Genomic DNA, 14518 nt, shown 5'->3' with positions numbered 1-14518 from the left:
TGCATGCGGAACTTTTCTGACCAGGGATCAAACCCGTGCCCCCTGCAGTGGAAGTGTGGAGTCTTAACCACTGGGCAACCAGGGAAGTCCAAAAATTTGGCAGTTTCTTATCAAGATAAATGTACTGTTAGCACACATCCCTACAATTCCACTCGATATTTACCCAAGCCAAGAAAAATGAAAACTTATGTTCACACAAAAAGTGGCTTTCTTCTGAAGAACCAGAAACAAACCAAATGTTCTTCAACAGGTGGATAAACAAACTGTGATATATCAATACATGCAACAATGCAACACTACTTAGTAATTAAAAGGAATAAACTAGTGATGTATACACCAAACTGGAGGAATCTGAAATGCATTATGCAAAGTGAAACAAGCCAGACTCAAAAGGTTACGTATTGTATGATCCCATTTGCATGTCATTCTGGAAAAGGCAAAACTATAGGGGTGGAAAACAGATCAGAGGTTGCCAGGGCCTAGAGTTGGGGGAGAACTTGACTCCAAATGGCCATTCAGGGATTTTCAGGGCCAGGTGGCGGGGGATAGATGAAATTATTCTATGCCTTAATTGTGGTGATTATATGAGCATTTATCAAAACTCATAGAACTGTACACTTTAAAGAGTGAATGTTACAGTATTTAATTTTTAAAAATTTTTAAAAGAAAGGTTATCACAGCTAATAATGGGACTGGGACTCCAATCCTGTTTCTTACTCAAAATGCCATATTCTTACATGTCAGTGGTTTTCAAAGTATACTCTCTAGACCAGCAGCATCAGAAAACCCGAAAATTTATTAAAATGCAAATTCTTGGGCCTTATCCCAAACCTACTGAATCAGAAACTCTGAGGGTGGGGCTCAGCCATCCGTGTTTTAGCAAATCCTCCAGGTGGTTCCGATGGCCCCTAAGGTTTGTGAACCACTGCCCTGCACCATGAGACAGGCCAATGAGATCAGAATCTCTGGAAGTAAGGCTTGGTTATCAGTATTTTTACAAAGTGACCAAAGGTGACTTTAATTAGCAGCCAAGTTTGAAAGCCTCTGCACTGTGCCAGATGTTTCCATCACTATGATCATCTGGGAACTGCATGTGCCCTCTGGCTAGATTTGAAGCCCAAGCTCCTTGGGCTGGGATTCTAAAGTGGCTCCTCCATCTGGCCACTCTTCCTTTGCAGACTCAAACACTGACTTCACAGCTGGCCCAAGATTTAAAAGCAGCCCCTGACTCACAATACACACCCTAGTTTGGAAACCGGATACTTCCAATCTCAGTCCAGACCTTGTCCATTTTCTCCAAACAGCTCCTTTTCTGTGCCTTGAGGTTGAACTATATGAAACTGCCAATAGTCAACTGTTTTGGGGTGTACATAAACAGCAATTTAATATGGCCTGCATTAGTTCCTTGAGGGAAGCCCTGCTTCTCTTTTGCATTTTTATATTTATATATATACTTTGAGTGCTTACCATTGGTATATGCTGGAAATAGTAGTTAAAAAAAAAAAAAAAAGAGAGAAACTTCACATCTCTCTAAATCAGGGTTGCCAGGAAGCAAGTAGAGGGTGTGGTGATTATTAGTGAGGAAGGTGGCTTAAAGCAAAGTCAAGTAATAGTTTCCATTGAACGCAAATTTCAGAGAACTAAAATGTTGTTGAAACAAACTGCTGATATTCAGGATAGAAAATAAAACACCAAACTAAGATTATTTTTATGAGGACAGGCCCTAAGGACTAACTAAATAAGGGAATGGGAAATAAAAAGTCAAAATGAAAGCTAACTAAAAAAAGTTAAAAGGACACCCCCCCCCCCCATTAAAGCAATCAAACTTACAATCATGACTTAGGTATCTAAAACATGAATATTTTACTATAGATAATGAAATATCTTTAAAAATAGAAATTAGATTTTATTGAGAACATGCTAAGGGTAAAGTGAAGAAAAATAATCCAAAGAAAGGTCATTCTTTTGGTTTGGATAATTTTAAAGTTATTTATCTTCTCAGCATCATTTTCCATATATATATGTGTGTGTGTGTGTGTGTGTGTGTGTGTGTGTATTTTTTTTTTTGGCCACACCAAGTGCGGCATGCAAGTTAGTTCCCCAACCAGGGATCAAACGCATGGCCCCTGAATTGGGAGCAGTCTTAACCACTGGACCACCAGGGAAATCCCTTCATATAACTTTTTTATGTGTTGGACTGGTGCCCCACTTATGAATCTATACTGTTAACCTAGGCTTCCTAGGTGGCGCAGTGGTTAAGAATCCGCCTGCCAATGCAGAGGTCACGGGTTCGAGCCCAGCTCCAGGAGAATCCCACATGCCGCGGAGCAACTAAGCCCGTGTGCCAAAAAAAAAAATCAATATACTGTTAACCTAAACTGTACTACTGAAAAAGGCTTATTGTGGTTCCATTTCTAGTATTGACAAGTCTAAGGAATAACTCTGGCTAGCTTCCTAAATTTCTCTATGTGCTATTCTTACCTACAAGTTAGAACTAAATAAGAATAATCGATGACATCCCGTAAATACACATGTGGCAAGCTGGCTCATGTTATTTCATAATATTAGCTAAAGTTAGTTCAGTGTAGAATTTGGATGTAAAGGGCCTGGAGGCAGGTTCTGTAGCCTAACACTCAGATTTTATAAGGGAAGAAATTAAAGTCCCCAAGAAGTCATGCAAATTGCCCTCAGTCCTACTGTTGAGAATGACAGAACTGGAAATAGAATTCTGGTTTCCAGATCACTAGCATGAGATTCTTTCTACTAAAATGCAACAGGTTCTTATATTAGAAACTTAAAAAAAAAGACAGAGAGACAAATGAATCATGAAGGAAAGACTGTATTTTGGGAAACACTGTGGGCAAAAGTTTCTCAGTTAAAAATCAAATTATAAAAGGAGTAGCAAGGTTTCATGAAGCACTCTGAACAGAAGCAGCTACTAAATCTATCGTAAATCTCAAGTGTCATCCTTTTGAATACATTTCTTGGTGAAACTGCATAGTATTAGAAAATCCCACAGAGCTACGACCAGACATCTTGACGATCACATTTACAAGTTTAGATGCTCGAACTGTTTGCTGAATGAATGAATTCTTTCAATTACCAAACCCCACATGCCAGCACCAAAAGAGAGTAACAAATTTCCTCACTTTCCTTGGAGACAGGGAATTTACTTTTATTCCTGCTGTAAGCCCCAAATTAAATAACCATTAGTTCCTCCTAAAATCCTCAAAGACTACTAAGGCAAACCACAGAAACACCAAATTACAGACAACATACTGGAATGTTTGTAATAACAAATATTATTAGTAGGGAACTTCATTTACCATTTCCTCTGAAGGATATGATTATCAACACAGCTTAAACAGGACCAAAGAGAATAACACTTCATACTGACAGTAGCCTGTTGGAGTAAATCTGCAGGGACACTAAGTGATCAATTAGTCTGAACTCTCTGACAATTACCCTGCATTTCAAAGCTCTCACAGGTCAATCAGGAACTGTAAAGGTATTCCAAAACAAATGATGAACCAACTGTGACACACAATAGGAAACAGGCCAGTCTTTCAAGAGGATGTTGAAACAAGTTCATTTAAAGCACAGTTAAATTTTTCAAATCAATTTAGGCTTCTTCCTTCAATCTAGTCTTTTTTTTTCTGACATCAAAAGAATCAGATTTTAGTGACTTAAAAGAAAGCTCTCTCTCTAGGTTTTTCACACTTGAAAATCTTAACAGTCAAACAAAGAAATGCCTAGGAACATGAAAGCTCAACCTCCCCGGTAACAACCAACTTGAAACCTGATCGGAATCCAAAGCCTGAAATGTTACCATAAGCTTAATTATAGCTGATTTAAACAATTCCTTTCTTTTGAGTGAATAGTCCAGATTAACTGGGATTTTATCATAAACTATTTAAACCAGTATTAGGAAGCCCTGAAAGATATTCCTGAAAATTAGACAAATTTAATTAAAAATTTCTTTTGAATTTCTATACTACTTCATTAAAAATGGCTTGCTTTATCCGTCTGACCAACCCTTAAATGAATATGTCACTTTGTATTTACAGTTCAAGTCTAATGAATGTCAAAACAAATTTGCAATCCTTGGTTGTGCACACTTTAAAAAAAACTGAAGTATGGTTGCTGTACAATATTATATATTACAGGTGTACAATATAGTGATGCCAAATTTCTAAAGGTTATACTCTATTTATAGTTATTATAAAGTACTGGCTATATTCCCCATGTTGTACAGTATATCCTTATAGCTTATTTTATACCTAGTAGTTTGTACATCTTAATCCCCTTCTCCTATATAGCCACCATCCCCCCACACTGGTAACCACTAATTTGTTCTCTGTAATCTGTGAGTCTGTTTCCTTTTTCTTATACTTATTAGTTTGTTTTATTTTTTAGATTCCATATATGTGATATCATACAGTATTTGTCTTTCTTTGTCTGACTTATTTCACTTAGCATAATACCCTCCAGGTCCATGCATGTGACTGCAAATGGCAAAACTTTATTCTTTTTTATGGCTGAATAGTATTCCATTGTACGTATGTATACACACACATCTTTGTCATATATACGTACATATACCACATCTTCTTTAGCCATTCATCTGTTGATGGACACTTATCTTCCATATCTTGGCAATTATAAATAATGCTGCTAAGAATAGTGGGGTGCATGTATCTTTTTGAATTAGTGTTTTGGTTTTTTGGACTTATACCCAAGAGTGGAATTGCTGGGTCATATGGTAGTTCTAGTTTTAGTTTTTTGAGAAACCTCCATACTGTTTTCCACAGTGGCTGCACCAATTTACATTCCCACAAACAGTGTTTAAGAGATCCCTCTTCCCCACATCCTCACCAACATTTGTTCTTTGTGTTCGTACCTTATTGTGGTTTTGATTTGCATTTCCCTGATAATTAGCGAGATCAAGAATCTTTTCATGTGTCTTTCTGCTGTCTGCATGTCCTCTTTGGAGAAATGTCTACTCAGGTCTTCTGTCCATTTTTTAATCGGGTTGCTTGTTTTTTTGATATTGAGTTGAATGAGCTGTTTGTACATTTTGGAAGTTAAGCCCTTATGGGTCATATCATTTCTGTGCACACTTTCTAAGCAACACCAGAACTGAAATAATATTTATCTTTTCCATTTCATGCTCAAAATGTTCACACTGTAAACCTAGAGTCAATAGTTCATTAAAGGAATCATCAAGGCTATGAAATCATCCATAAAGTACTGATTTCTGCTGTATTTATAGTTTTCTTCTAATTTGTCTTTATCTCCAGAAGGAAAATATTGCTAAAAGTGGCACAAATGCCTCATAGGTCAAGGGACTGTATAATTTATCATCCAAACTGGGCTACTCTGGAGAGTGAAAGAGGGTGCTATAAATAATTAGGCCGGGACAACAGGTACAAAGTGGGTTGTCTTAGGGAAACCCAGACAAGTGGGCACCTTACTGTTCGGAGCCCAAGTGAGAGCTCACATTTTTATATTCTGGGGCTGAGGGTTTTGGAAAGACCCCTAATGAAAAGGACCTGTTCCCTGGTTGCCATGTTTGACATGAACATCATACACCATCACTTACCCGACCACCATGTCCTTGGGTCCAGCAGTTACAGTGCAGATCCCATCCTCACAGTGTTTTCCCACCAGGCTGTGTGCATGCAGGTGGATGTTTTTTCCATTTGTGACCAATTGAACAATAACCTTTGCAGGTCCCACATAGTTGCAGATCTATATAAGAAGCACATTTCAAAGTTAGCACATCTGACTGTATTACAACATGGGAAAATGCTTAAGACAAGCCAGTAAGTATAAAAAGTATGATATAAAATTAAGCATGTCTGTACATATATGGCCACAGCTCAGTTTTGAAAAGTACGGGATGAACAAATGATGGGATGGAAATAAATTAAAACACTAATGGTGGTTGTTTTGGGTGGGAAAGATATTCTCCAGGAAGCAGACCATTTAAAATACAGTATGTAGTGTTAAAATTGGAAGGAAGAGCACATTTTGGAGGATGCTGTGTAGCCATGAAGCAACCCCTTCCTACTAACCAAGAACACATTTTCATCTGCACCCTCATTGCATTTTTGGTCACAAAAGCTGGGTAAAAGATCAGTAAGAAGGGTACTGAGATTGACTGACTGATGGAAATCAAGAGAAGGAAAGAGGTGAGCAGAAAGAGTCCATCCTAGCTCTCTGCCATGAGGTTGGACAGAAGAGACAGTCTTGCCCAGGGCCCTGGCTACGAAGGTTGGCCATGGGCACCCAAGTCCATGGACTTGGCCTGCAGTGATCTGTTTCTTTAATTCAAATAAGTGTACTCCTTAAGTGCAAATCCCTAGATTTGACACCCGTTTAGCTCTTGTTTTATAAAATCAGACTTTTCCATTTAAAGTAATTTATATTTTTTATTGCTATGCCTTTAAAATGATGACAATAGCAATAAAAAGGAAATCACAAGGAGATAATGACATTTTAAGTAAAAAGAGCTTGGACACCCTTTCTCCTCTAGTTGGTCCTCCAGCCTTCTACAGGAGACCACAGATTCCTTCCCTGAGAAAGCCCCAACACTAAAATCAGAACAGAAAAGACCAATGCCCTTATTTTTAACCTTCCTGAATATTATAAGTCAGAATCCTTTGATAAATTCAGCCAAACTGTTGGAAATGCACTGTATCTCCTCAAAGGGGTACCAGCCATCCGGATTTGCCTGGATGCAGGACTTTCAGGGCTAACAATAAGAAGAGCTGGTCACCCCTATCTCCTTAGCTCACACTGTCTCTTTTCGAGGAAGTATATGACCTAAATCAAGGATCTCCCAATTATACAATCATTAGAAATATTTTAATCTGCACAAGCAACCCTTAGCTCCGAAGAAAAAGAAAGGAGATAGAAATCTCATGTAGCAATGGATCCTTGAGGGATGTCTTTCTGATATAAGCTTGAGGAAGAATCTACACTTGTCAGTAAAATTTCTTGGAAACAGACAGAATTCCTTTCAATCAATCTACTTCTACTGTAAGTACCATTAAATGGATTTATATTCCATTGAGGATTTATATTCCATTTTGTTAGGATTTTTCCAGTGTGGATTTTTTTTCCCATTGCAAGAGCTGAGGAGAAGTTGATCAGAGCTGGGATTATTCCCCAGAGGCTTTTGGGGAAGAGCAGTTTTTCCTCCTGAACAAAGGACAGATTCCCTATTGTCCACAGTGTAGCTCCACTGGAAACCTTCGGGCCTGAATCCCAGCTCAGAACTGCTGCAAAAGTTTGCTTCCCAACTCTCTAACACCCCTTCCCAAGGAGCAGGGCCACCTGTGGGAATGGCCTCCAGTCCTTGCAGAGGACGCTAACCACAAAGAACGCTTAGGATTAAATTAGGTTTTGACTACCTCAAAGTACAAATAAATAATTTCTTAAACAGGTTAAGCACTTAAAAAGCCCCCTGGGCACAAAACCAATCATGAACTTAGTGCCTCTGCCCTCCCCGGCAAGACAGGGAATGAAAAGTTCTGCATTTGCTCCAAAGTTGGCTGCTGTCCCTAACATACTCCCTGGACTGCTGACATCAGTTCTGCGTCTTGGTGTCGACATCTGAAATCAGTCTTTGTTATGATGACATATTCCACAGAGACTTCTTCAACAGTAAATGAACAGTGAAAGAGCATTAAACAGACTATGTAATTTCACTTTTAAGTGCACTGAGGACAGGAATACAACAGTGTAAGGCATGATGAAATGCTTCACTTGGGTGAAATCAGGTAGGCTTTCCACTTAAGCAGGAGGCCAGAAGGAATCCATCAATTAAAGCCTGATCACATTGGATATGTGCACCCTTCAACGTTACCACTATGAAGGAATCAGTCACAGGCTCTGAAGGAAAGAGGTGGGAAGTATCCTCAAGAAGTACTCACATCTTTTTCTTGCTATTAGGGTGGCAAGAATGAGGAACTGGGTAGTCTCTGAGGTAAAGGGCCTGAAAAATTTGCCAGTGACTAATGTGCTGTTTGATCCATTTGAAAGAGTTCAAGTCAGCATGGCATCATCTGGTTTTTTACATAGACCACAGGACAACGACAGGGAGGCCCCTGGGTTTTGTGGACTTTCCAAAATACTGACTGAAAGAAGAAAGCTGAAGTGTGGGGACACACATAAAAATACTATTTTCAGGCCCTATGGCAAATGAAGAGTGGAATTCTATCTTACGGGAGGGAATACTTCTTAAAATGTCACAATGACTAAAGCTATTTACAATTGACTCAGAGATTCATTTGTTCTACGGAGAATCTGATTATTTGTATTCAGCCTCCCTTTTACTTCTTTGCATAGCAGTTCCCTTGAAAATTAAGTTTATAGAAAGCAACTGTATCTGCCAGAAAGGGTGGGTTATTTTTGAAAGAGTCTGAGCGTAGCAGGCTTTTAATAAACACTAATGGCTTAAATACAAGTTAAGCTTTCACCTAGAGCCAAGGAGACAAAGGTGACAATCAGCTACCAAGGAACACTGTAAGAGCATGTACTTGACAGACAGACTAGCTAGGTTTGAAGACTGTTCCATCATTTACTAGCACTGCCACCCCCGGGCAGTGCTCAGTCCTCATCTGTAAGATGGGGATAATAACAGGACCTCACAGGTTTGTTATAAGGATTAAATACATTAATGCATGTAAAGTCTTTAAGACCACTGCCCAGTAAATAACAGCAATACACAGTGTTAACCACTATCTTATTACTGTAATGTACTCCTATACCTAGAGACCTTTAAATAATATAACCGCCCTGAGGTGAATTTTTAAAAATCCCATTTAAAGGCAGGTGGCTGGAATAAATGAGCAACTTAGGCCACTTCTATTCCCAAGGTAAGACTTTTTTTCCCAGAGTGACATATTTTATTGGGCTTCTTTTTCCTTTTTTAGTAATAATTATATTATTATAGTAACAGCTATCATTCTTGGAGGTGCTCAGGATTCCGTGGCTTCCTTGATGAAATTAAGCCTTTCTTCCAGGAGCTTTATGACTCAATACCCACTGATGACCACAGGCTAGATCTGCTTTTTGAGTAAGAAACAGAAACCAAGGATCTCAGATAATACCAAACTTAGTCAAATCACCTCCTTTTATTTAAGGCAACTAACTCTGTCATGCTCTGCAAAAGTACATACTGGTTCTTTAAAGGGGATTAAGAGAAGTAGTCTAGAATTTTCTAAGAATCAGATTTTGAAATGTCTAGTTTACTTGCTGAGTTAATTTGGACGTATCACTTTGGCAGAATATAACGTCAGCACGAATATGAGACATGATACACGAAGGAGTTCTTTTCTGCTGAGTTTTCCCATGAAGTGATGATGATGATGCTTGAAGAAGAAGAAGAGGGAAAATCCACACTCTTCAAACAGATATCTGTCCTGACTTTACTTGTGTATCTAACTTTGACCTCCACTGCTAAAGCAACAGAGGAATGTGGTTAAATCCAAGAGCTCTGAAGCCAGGCTGCTGTGCTCAAATCCCTCTGTTGTCACTTAACAGCTGGGCCAGCAGGAAGGATGGTTAACATCTCCGGACATCAGCTTCTCCATCTTCCAAATGAAAGTAATAATACATTTGCTTTCATAGGATTGTTTTTAAGTGTTGAATGAGTTAACTATTTGGCACCTAATAGGATTAGAAATTTCATATATAAACCCTCTCTCCCTCCAGGCTGTTACCTCACTGATAACCAAAATGCATCCATCTATTCAGTGAATACTTATTAAGCCCCTTCTATGTCCCATGCACTGCAGCAGTTCAGGGAGTGGAGGGATACACAGTTGGGTACCAAACAGACATAACTCCTGTTCTTATGGGAGTTAAAGAGTAGGACTAATAAAAAATACTAATAAAAAATCTCACAAATAAACATAAATGCATAACTATGAGCCACTTACAAAGGACATACAGAATAGGGATCTGACCTGGTCAGGAAATCAGAGAAAGCTCCTTGAGGGAGTAATGATGGCTGAGCTCTGAAAGAAGGGTAAGAATGTAACAAGGGATAGGGTGGGTAGGGGTTGAGAAGAGTGTTCCTGGCAGGGAGAACTGCACATACAAAAGTTCTGCGGTGAGAGTCCAACTCTCACCTCCTCAGTCCTACTTACCACCACCTCTCAGGGGTTCCTTCACATGGTTCCTACCACCAGAGGGGTCCCTTCCTTCTCCTCCCTATCTAGAACCATCCATTCTTCAAGGGTACAATCTGAATCTTCCACGACACTTCCTTCACCACTTTAGTCCACAAAACTCTACTACTGTCCCTTTTAGGGGGAATGTGATAGGAAGGGGGCAGGAAAATCATACAGAGTTTATTGCAACAAGAAGATGGTAAAACCAATTGGCAACTGAAGGGGTACTGTCTTCCCTCTCTGGCATGTTAAACTCCCAGAGCACACCCATCTATATTTCCTCACTCTCTGTTTTTATGGAAGGGAAGGGGACTTGTTAACTCAGCCAACCTTCACATCAGCGCTGTGGGATCGGTAGTGCTACCACATTCCACAGCCCAAGGGAACTGAGGCATATTAAGATGAATTAAACTACCATCATTCTTGTAATTGGAGTGCTTTGCACAGCCCTTTGAACTTGGGTCTGCCCACGTCTAACGCCTATCCACATTTTCCATTCACTGGCTACCACTTAGCTTAATCACTTTTTCTCCTGTATATGTCCAGTCTACCCAGTGTTTTATAGATCTCCTTTGCCTAGCACAGTGTTGGTTCACAACAGTTATCCCTGAAAAACCTGTTTGTTTGGTTTTGTTGGTGTGTGCTGTGGGAAAGAAGGTCTCAGAGATAGTTGTAAGGTAGCAGAAATGCACTTGTCCCCATGTAAGGCTTCTTTATAAACAAAATCATGCCACAGACATTATTAAACTGTGCACTGATTCTCCTCTGTCAGGGTGCAAGTCATATCACCAAATGAAGAAAAAGGAGAAGAAGGGCAAGGGAAGGGGAGAGGGAGAGGAGGAGCAGGAAGACGAAAGGAAACAACATTATTTTCACCATATACCTCCTTTCAGTGATGAAAAACAGGCTTTATTGTTCTTTACTACTTATTATTTGTTGAGTACACAGGAAGGACTGAATAACATAAAACAAGATACTACAGAACCAACTAACAGTTTCTGGCATAGAGTAGGAAGATGCTTAGTAAAGTTAGTTCCTTCTTTTTAAGCCAGGGGATTTCAAGTGGATCCAATCTGGGAGCAAATCCCAGCTCTTCCTTCTTCCATCTCTGTGGGCTGACACAGTTAAATAACCTCTCTGAGCTGCACGCTTCACACCTACAAAAGGGGCCAATAATGGGACCTCAGCGGGCTGTTGTGAGAACCACACAGTGTCTGGCACAGGGCAGGTACTAAGGAAGCACCAGTTTCTTTCCTTCTGTTTTATAAAAAGGGGCTGTTTCCCTCCTGGGTTTCCCAATGACCCTGTGACGTAGACAGACTTGTCACTATCATCCCTATTTTACACATAAGAAAGCAGAAGTTTAGACAGATTAACAAATGACATAATCCAAGTTCAGACAGTCAAGACCCAGAGGACGTTGGAATTCATCCTGAGTTTTCTGAATGTAGGTGGGGTGACCCTATAAAATGGGATGACATGAAAATATCCTCATTGACCCACACTCACTGTTGACGACATGGTTGTTTTTCCAGTAGTGCTTCTGGATTTGTGTTGATTCATTCTCATTCTTTCACCTTTTTTACTGCCCTACTTGTCTGACCAACAGCATATACGACTCAGACGTTTGCCTGGGATTAGAAGGGCAAACTGGGCCATTAAACACAACAAAATGGGCAAAGAGGGCTTCATCAACTACGTAGAGAAGTGAAATAAAATCACTATCTATATAAAACTCAGCTATGAAAGTTTGAGTTTTTTGTCATACTTTGACCCATAGTTTCGTTTTTGTTTTATTTGAATTTTCAGTTTCATTACATCAAATATAGCCACTTATAAATCATACTTCTTTCAGAAAATCAAGTAACACACTATTGCTAACTCCAAAAATTGTTGGGGACTTGCACCTCAATAGGTGTCATTATCTCGTTAATAAATTACAAGTAAGTGTTTACCCTTTACATGGCCCAATTATTCATGGTTACAAAATAACATGGGAACAGTAGAAAATTTGTAACTTGTGGATGAACTGTGTTGCAAATGTTCATTTATAGGCCAGTTTTTTTGAACCTGGCTTATAAACCCAGTTTATTCTTAAATAGAAAATAAAATCTAAAATAGTAGTAGTTTGGTACAATTTCTTTCCTACATTTCCTTACCCTCATTGCTGCACTGTGTGCATTCTCAAATTCTTTTTTTGAACAAAGCATAAAATACGCAGTATCTAGTCAGACCTTTAAAAGATATACCCAAGCTAACAACTTCATACGTCTCTACTGCTACTCCCTGGTTTCAAGCCACCATGATTAGTTTCCTGAGGTTTCGCCCCCATGTTTCCTGTGCCTCCCCCACTTCCCCATGGCCTGTTCTCCTGGGTGATCCCGTTCAAGTCAGGTCATTCCTCTGCTTAAAGTCCTCTAAAAGTGAAAGCTGTTGAAGCTGAATGAGTCGTCAAGGGCACTCATTATAGTATTTTGTGTATATGTGATTAATTTTTTCCATGGTGAGAAGTTAAAAAACAAAACCAAACCAAACCCAGACCCTCTAATGGCTTTCCATCTTAAAAGACAAAGTCTTTATAACAGCACACGGGCCCTGGGCCATCTGACCCCACTTCCTCTTTGATCTTGTTTCTTACAACCTCTGGGCAGTCATGTCAGCCTCCTTGCCAGCTCAGCTCCCACCTGAGAGCTTCTGTACTTGCTGCGGTCTCTGCCTAGAACGCTCTTTCCCTGGATACCTGCATGTTCCTTTACCTCCCCTCAGGATTTGCAGAAATGCCATTTTCTCAGGGGAGCTTCCATGGGTCACCCTACTCCTATCTAAACTTTCACCGCTCCCATCCGTGAATTCCTTGCTTTCCTCTGCTTTATTTTTCTCCCTGTATTAATAACCATTTAATATACTATATATCTTACTTATCTTGATTATTGCCTAGTTTCCCCATTGGAACAGAGGCTCTGTAAGAGTGGAGACAATGGTTTCTTTCCTGTTATATCCCAAGTGCCTGCAATAATGTTTGTTATATTGTGGGCATTCAATAATTAATTCTTTAGTGAATGCACGATTAAATAAGATGACTAAAATGTTACCTATGGAAGGAGATATATTAAAATGTAAAGAGTTGTGTTAGGTAGGGGATGGAAATTAAGAAACTATATTCTTTCTTTTGTTATTTTGTCTTTTCAAAAAAAAGGGGGGGGGGCGGCTAGTTCCTAGTGCAGCCTCTCTATAGGCTATTTAAATTAGAATGTGATTGTTTACACCAGAGCAGAGCATTAGTGTAAGTTGACAGAAGGGTGTTTGGGTGTGGGCTCTGGACCTGCAGTGTGGTCAGAGGACTCTAACTGCTGAGGGGCAGGAACTCCAGCAGCTGTGGGAAAGTGAAGAGAAGGTGACTCTTGAATAATCTCGTTGGAAAAATCAAGGTAGCAGCGTTCCTCTTAAAGTTCCAGATACCCCCTTGGACCTCCCTCCTCCCACCCCAACTGCTGTTACCCCTTAAGGCACTCTCCCGCTGAACTAAAGAGCCTAAGGACCTGACTCAAACATTCTCTCTATTCCTTGCCTCACTCTCGCCCTCGGGAATCCAGCATTCACATTTCTGGTTCACCCCAGTTTCACAGTCATGTACTCCCCAACTGAGAGGGCCCTTCTTTGATATTCACTCCGGTGCCTGATAGCAATAACCACTGCACAGGGCCTTGTCATACAGCAGTGCAGGCCTACACCTCCAAGATCTCAAAATGCTGGGCTCCTTTCAATAAAGATCACAGGCTCTGGAGTCAGATGGACCCGGCTCTGAATCCTGGCTCCTCCCATTACTAGCTGCGCCATCCTGGGCAAGTTAGCCTTTTTGCTGTTCTTTCTCATCTGTAAAATGTGAATACAAATACATAATGTCTGAATTTTCACAAGGATTAAAGGAGGCAATTCAAAGTGTCTAATATAATGCTCGATTCATAGCAGGTGCAGAACAGATGACAGTGACTCTGGTTTGTCTCTACACACCTTAAGCAGATATCTGCAGTTGAGATTTCCTCTGACTTTCATGAGAAGGTGAAAATGCACTGCACGCTGGGCTCTTCAACCTCTCTCCTCCTCACCGTCACCCTGGCTCAAAACATCCCTATTACCATACATATCTGCACCCAATTCAGAGAAACGTAGGTTTGTTCCCTTTTCTAGGCCTAACCACTCGGTTTTTGCACCCAATGCCATACTTACTGCAGATCTCCTCAAATTACTCTCCTCCCTCCCTTCCCCTTAGTCCACAAAACATGTACACTCTTCTCCCTTGTTCCAAACAATTCCTTTCTGACAATGATGGTAAC

General features: G+C 40.0%; 1 protein-coding gene across 4 annotated transcripts in view; it reads right to left on the bottom strand.

The window, feature by feature from the left end:
* The window catches only part of NFKB1 (nuclear factor kappa B subunit 1), a 115712-nt gene that overhangs the window by 44862 nt on the left and 56332 nt on the right, over nt 1–14518 (bottom strand). For all 4 annotated transcript variants that reach the window (XR_009052762.1, XM_057728525.1, XM_057728527.1 and 1 more), the window contains exon 6: nt 5603–5751. Coding sequence is in view for 3 of the 4 variants with exons in the window: in XM_057728525.1 (XP_057584508.1) it covers nt 5603–5751 (149 nt within the window). In the remaining variant the exon portion in view is untranslated. The remainder of the gene's footprint in view (nt 1–5602; nt 5752–14518) is intronic.

This window comes from Hippopotamus amphibius, chromosome 3 (genome assembly GCF_030028045.1).
Source record: "Hippopotamus amphibius kiboko isolate mHipAmp2 chromosome 3, mHipAmp2.hap2, whole genome shotgun sequence".
Classification (NCBI taxonomy): domain Eukaryota; kingdom Metazoa; phylum Chordata; class Mammalia; order Artiodactyla; family Hippopotamidae; genus Hippopotamus; species Hippopotamus amphibius.
Note: the sequence above shows the minus strand (reverse complement) of the source record. Positions and strands in the feature narration are given on the sequence as shown.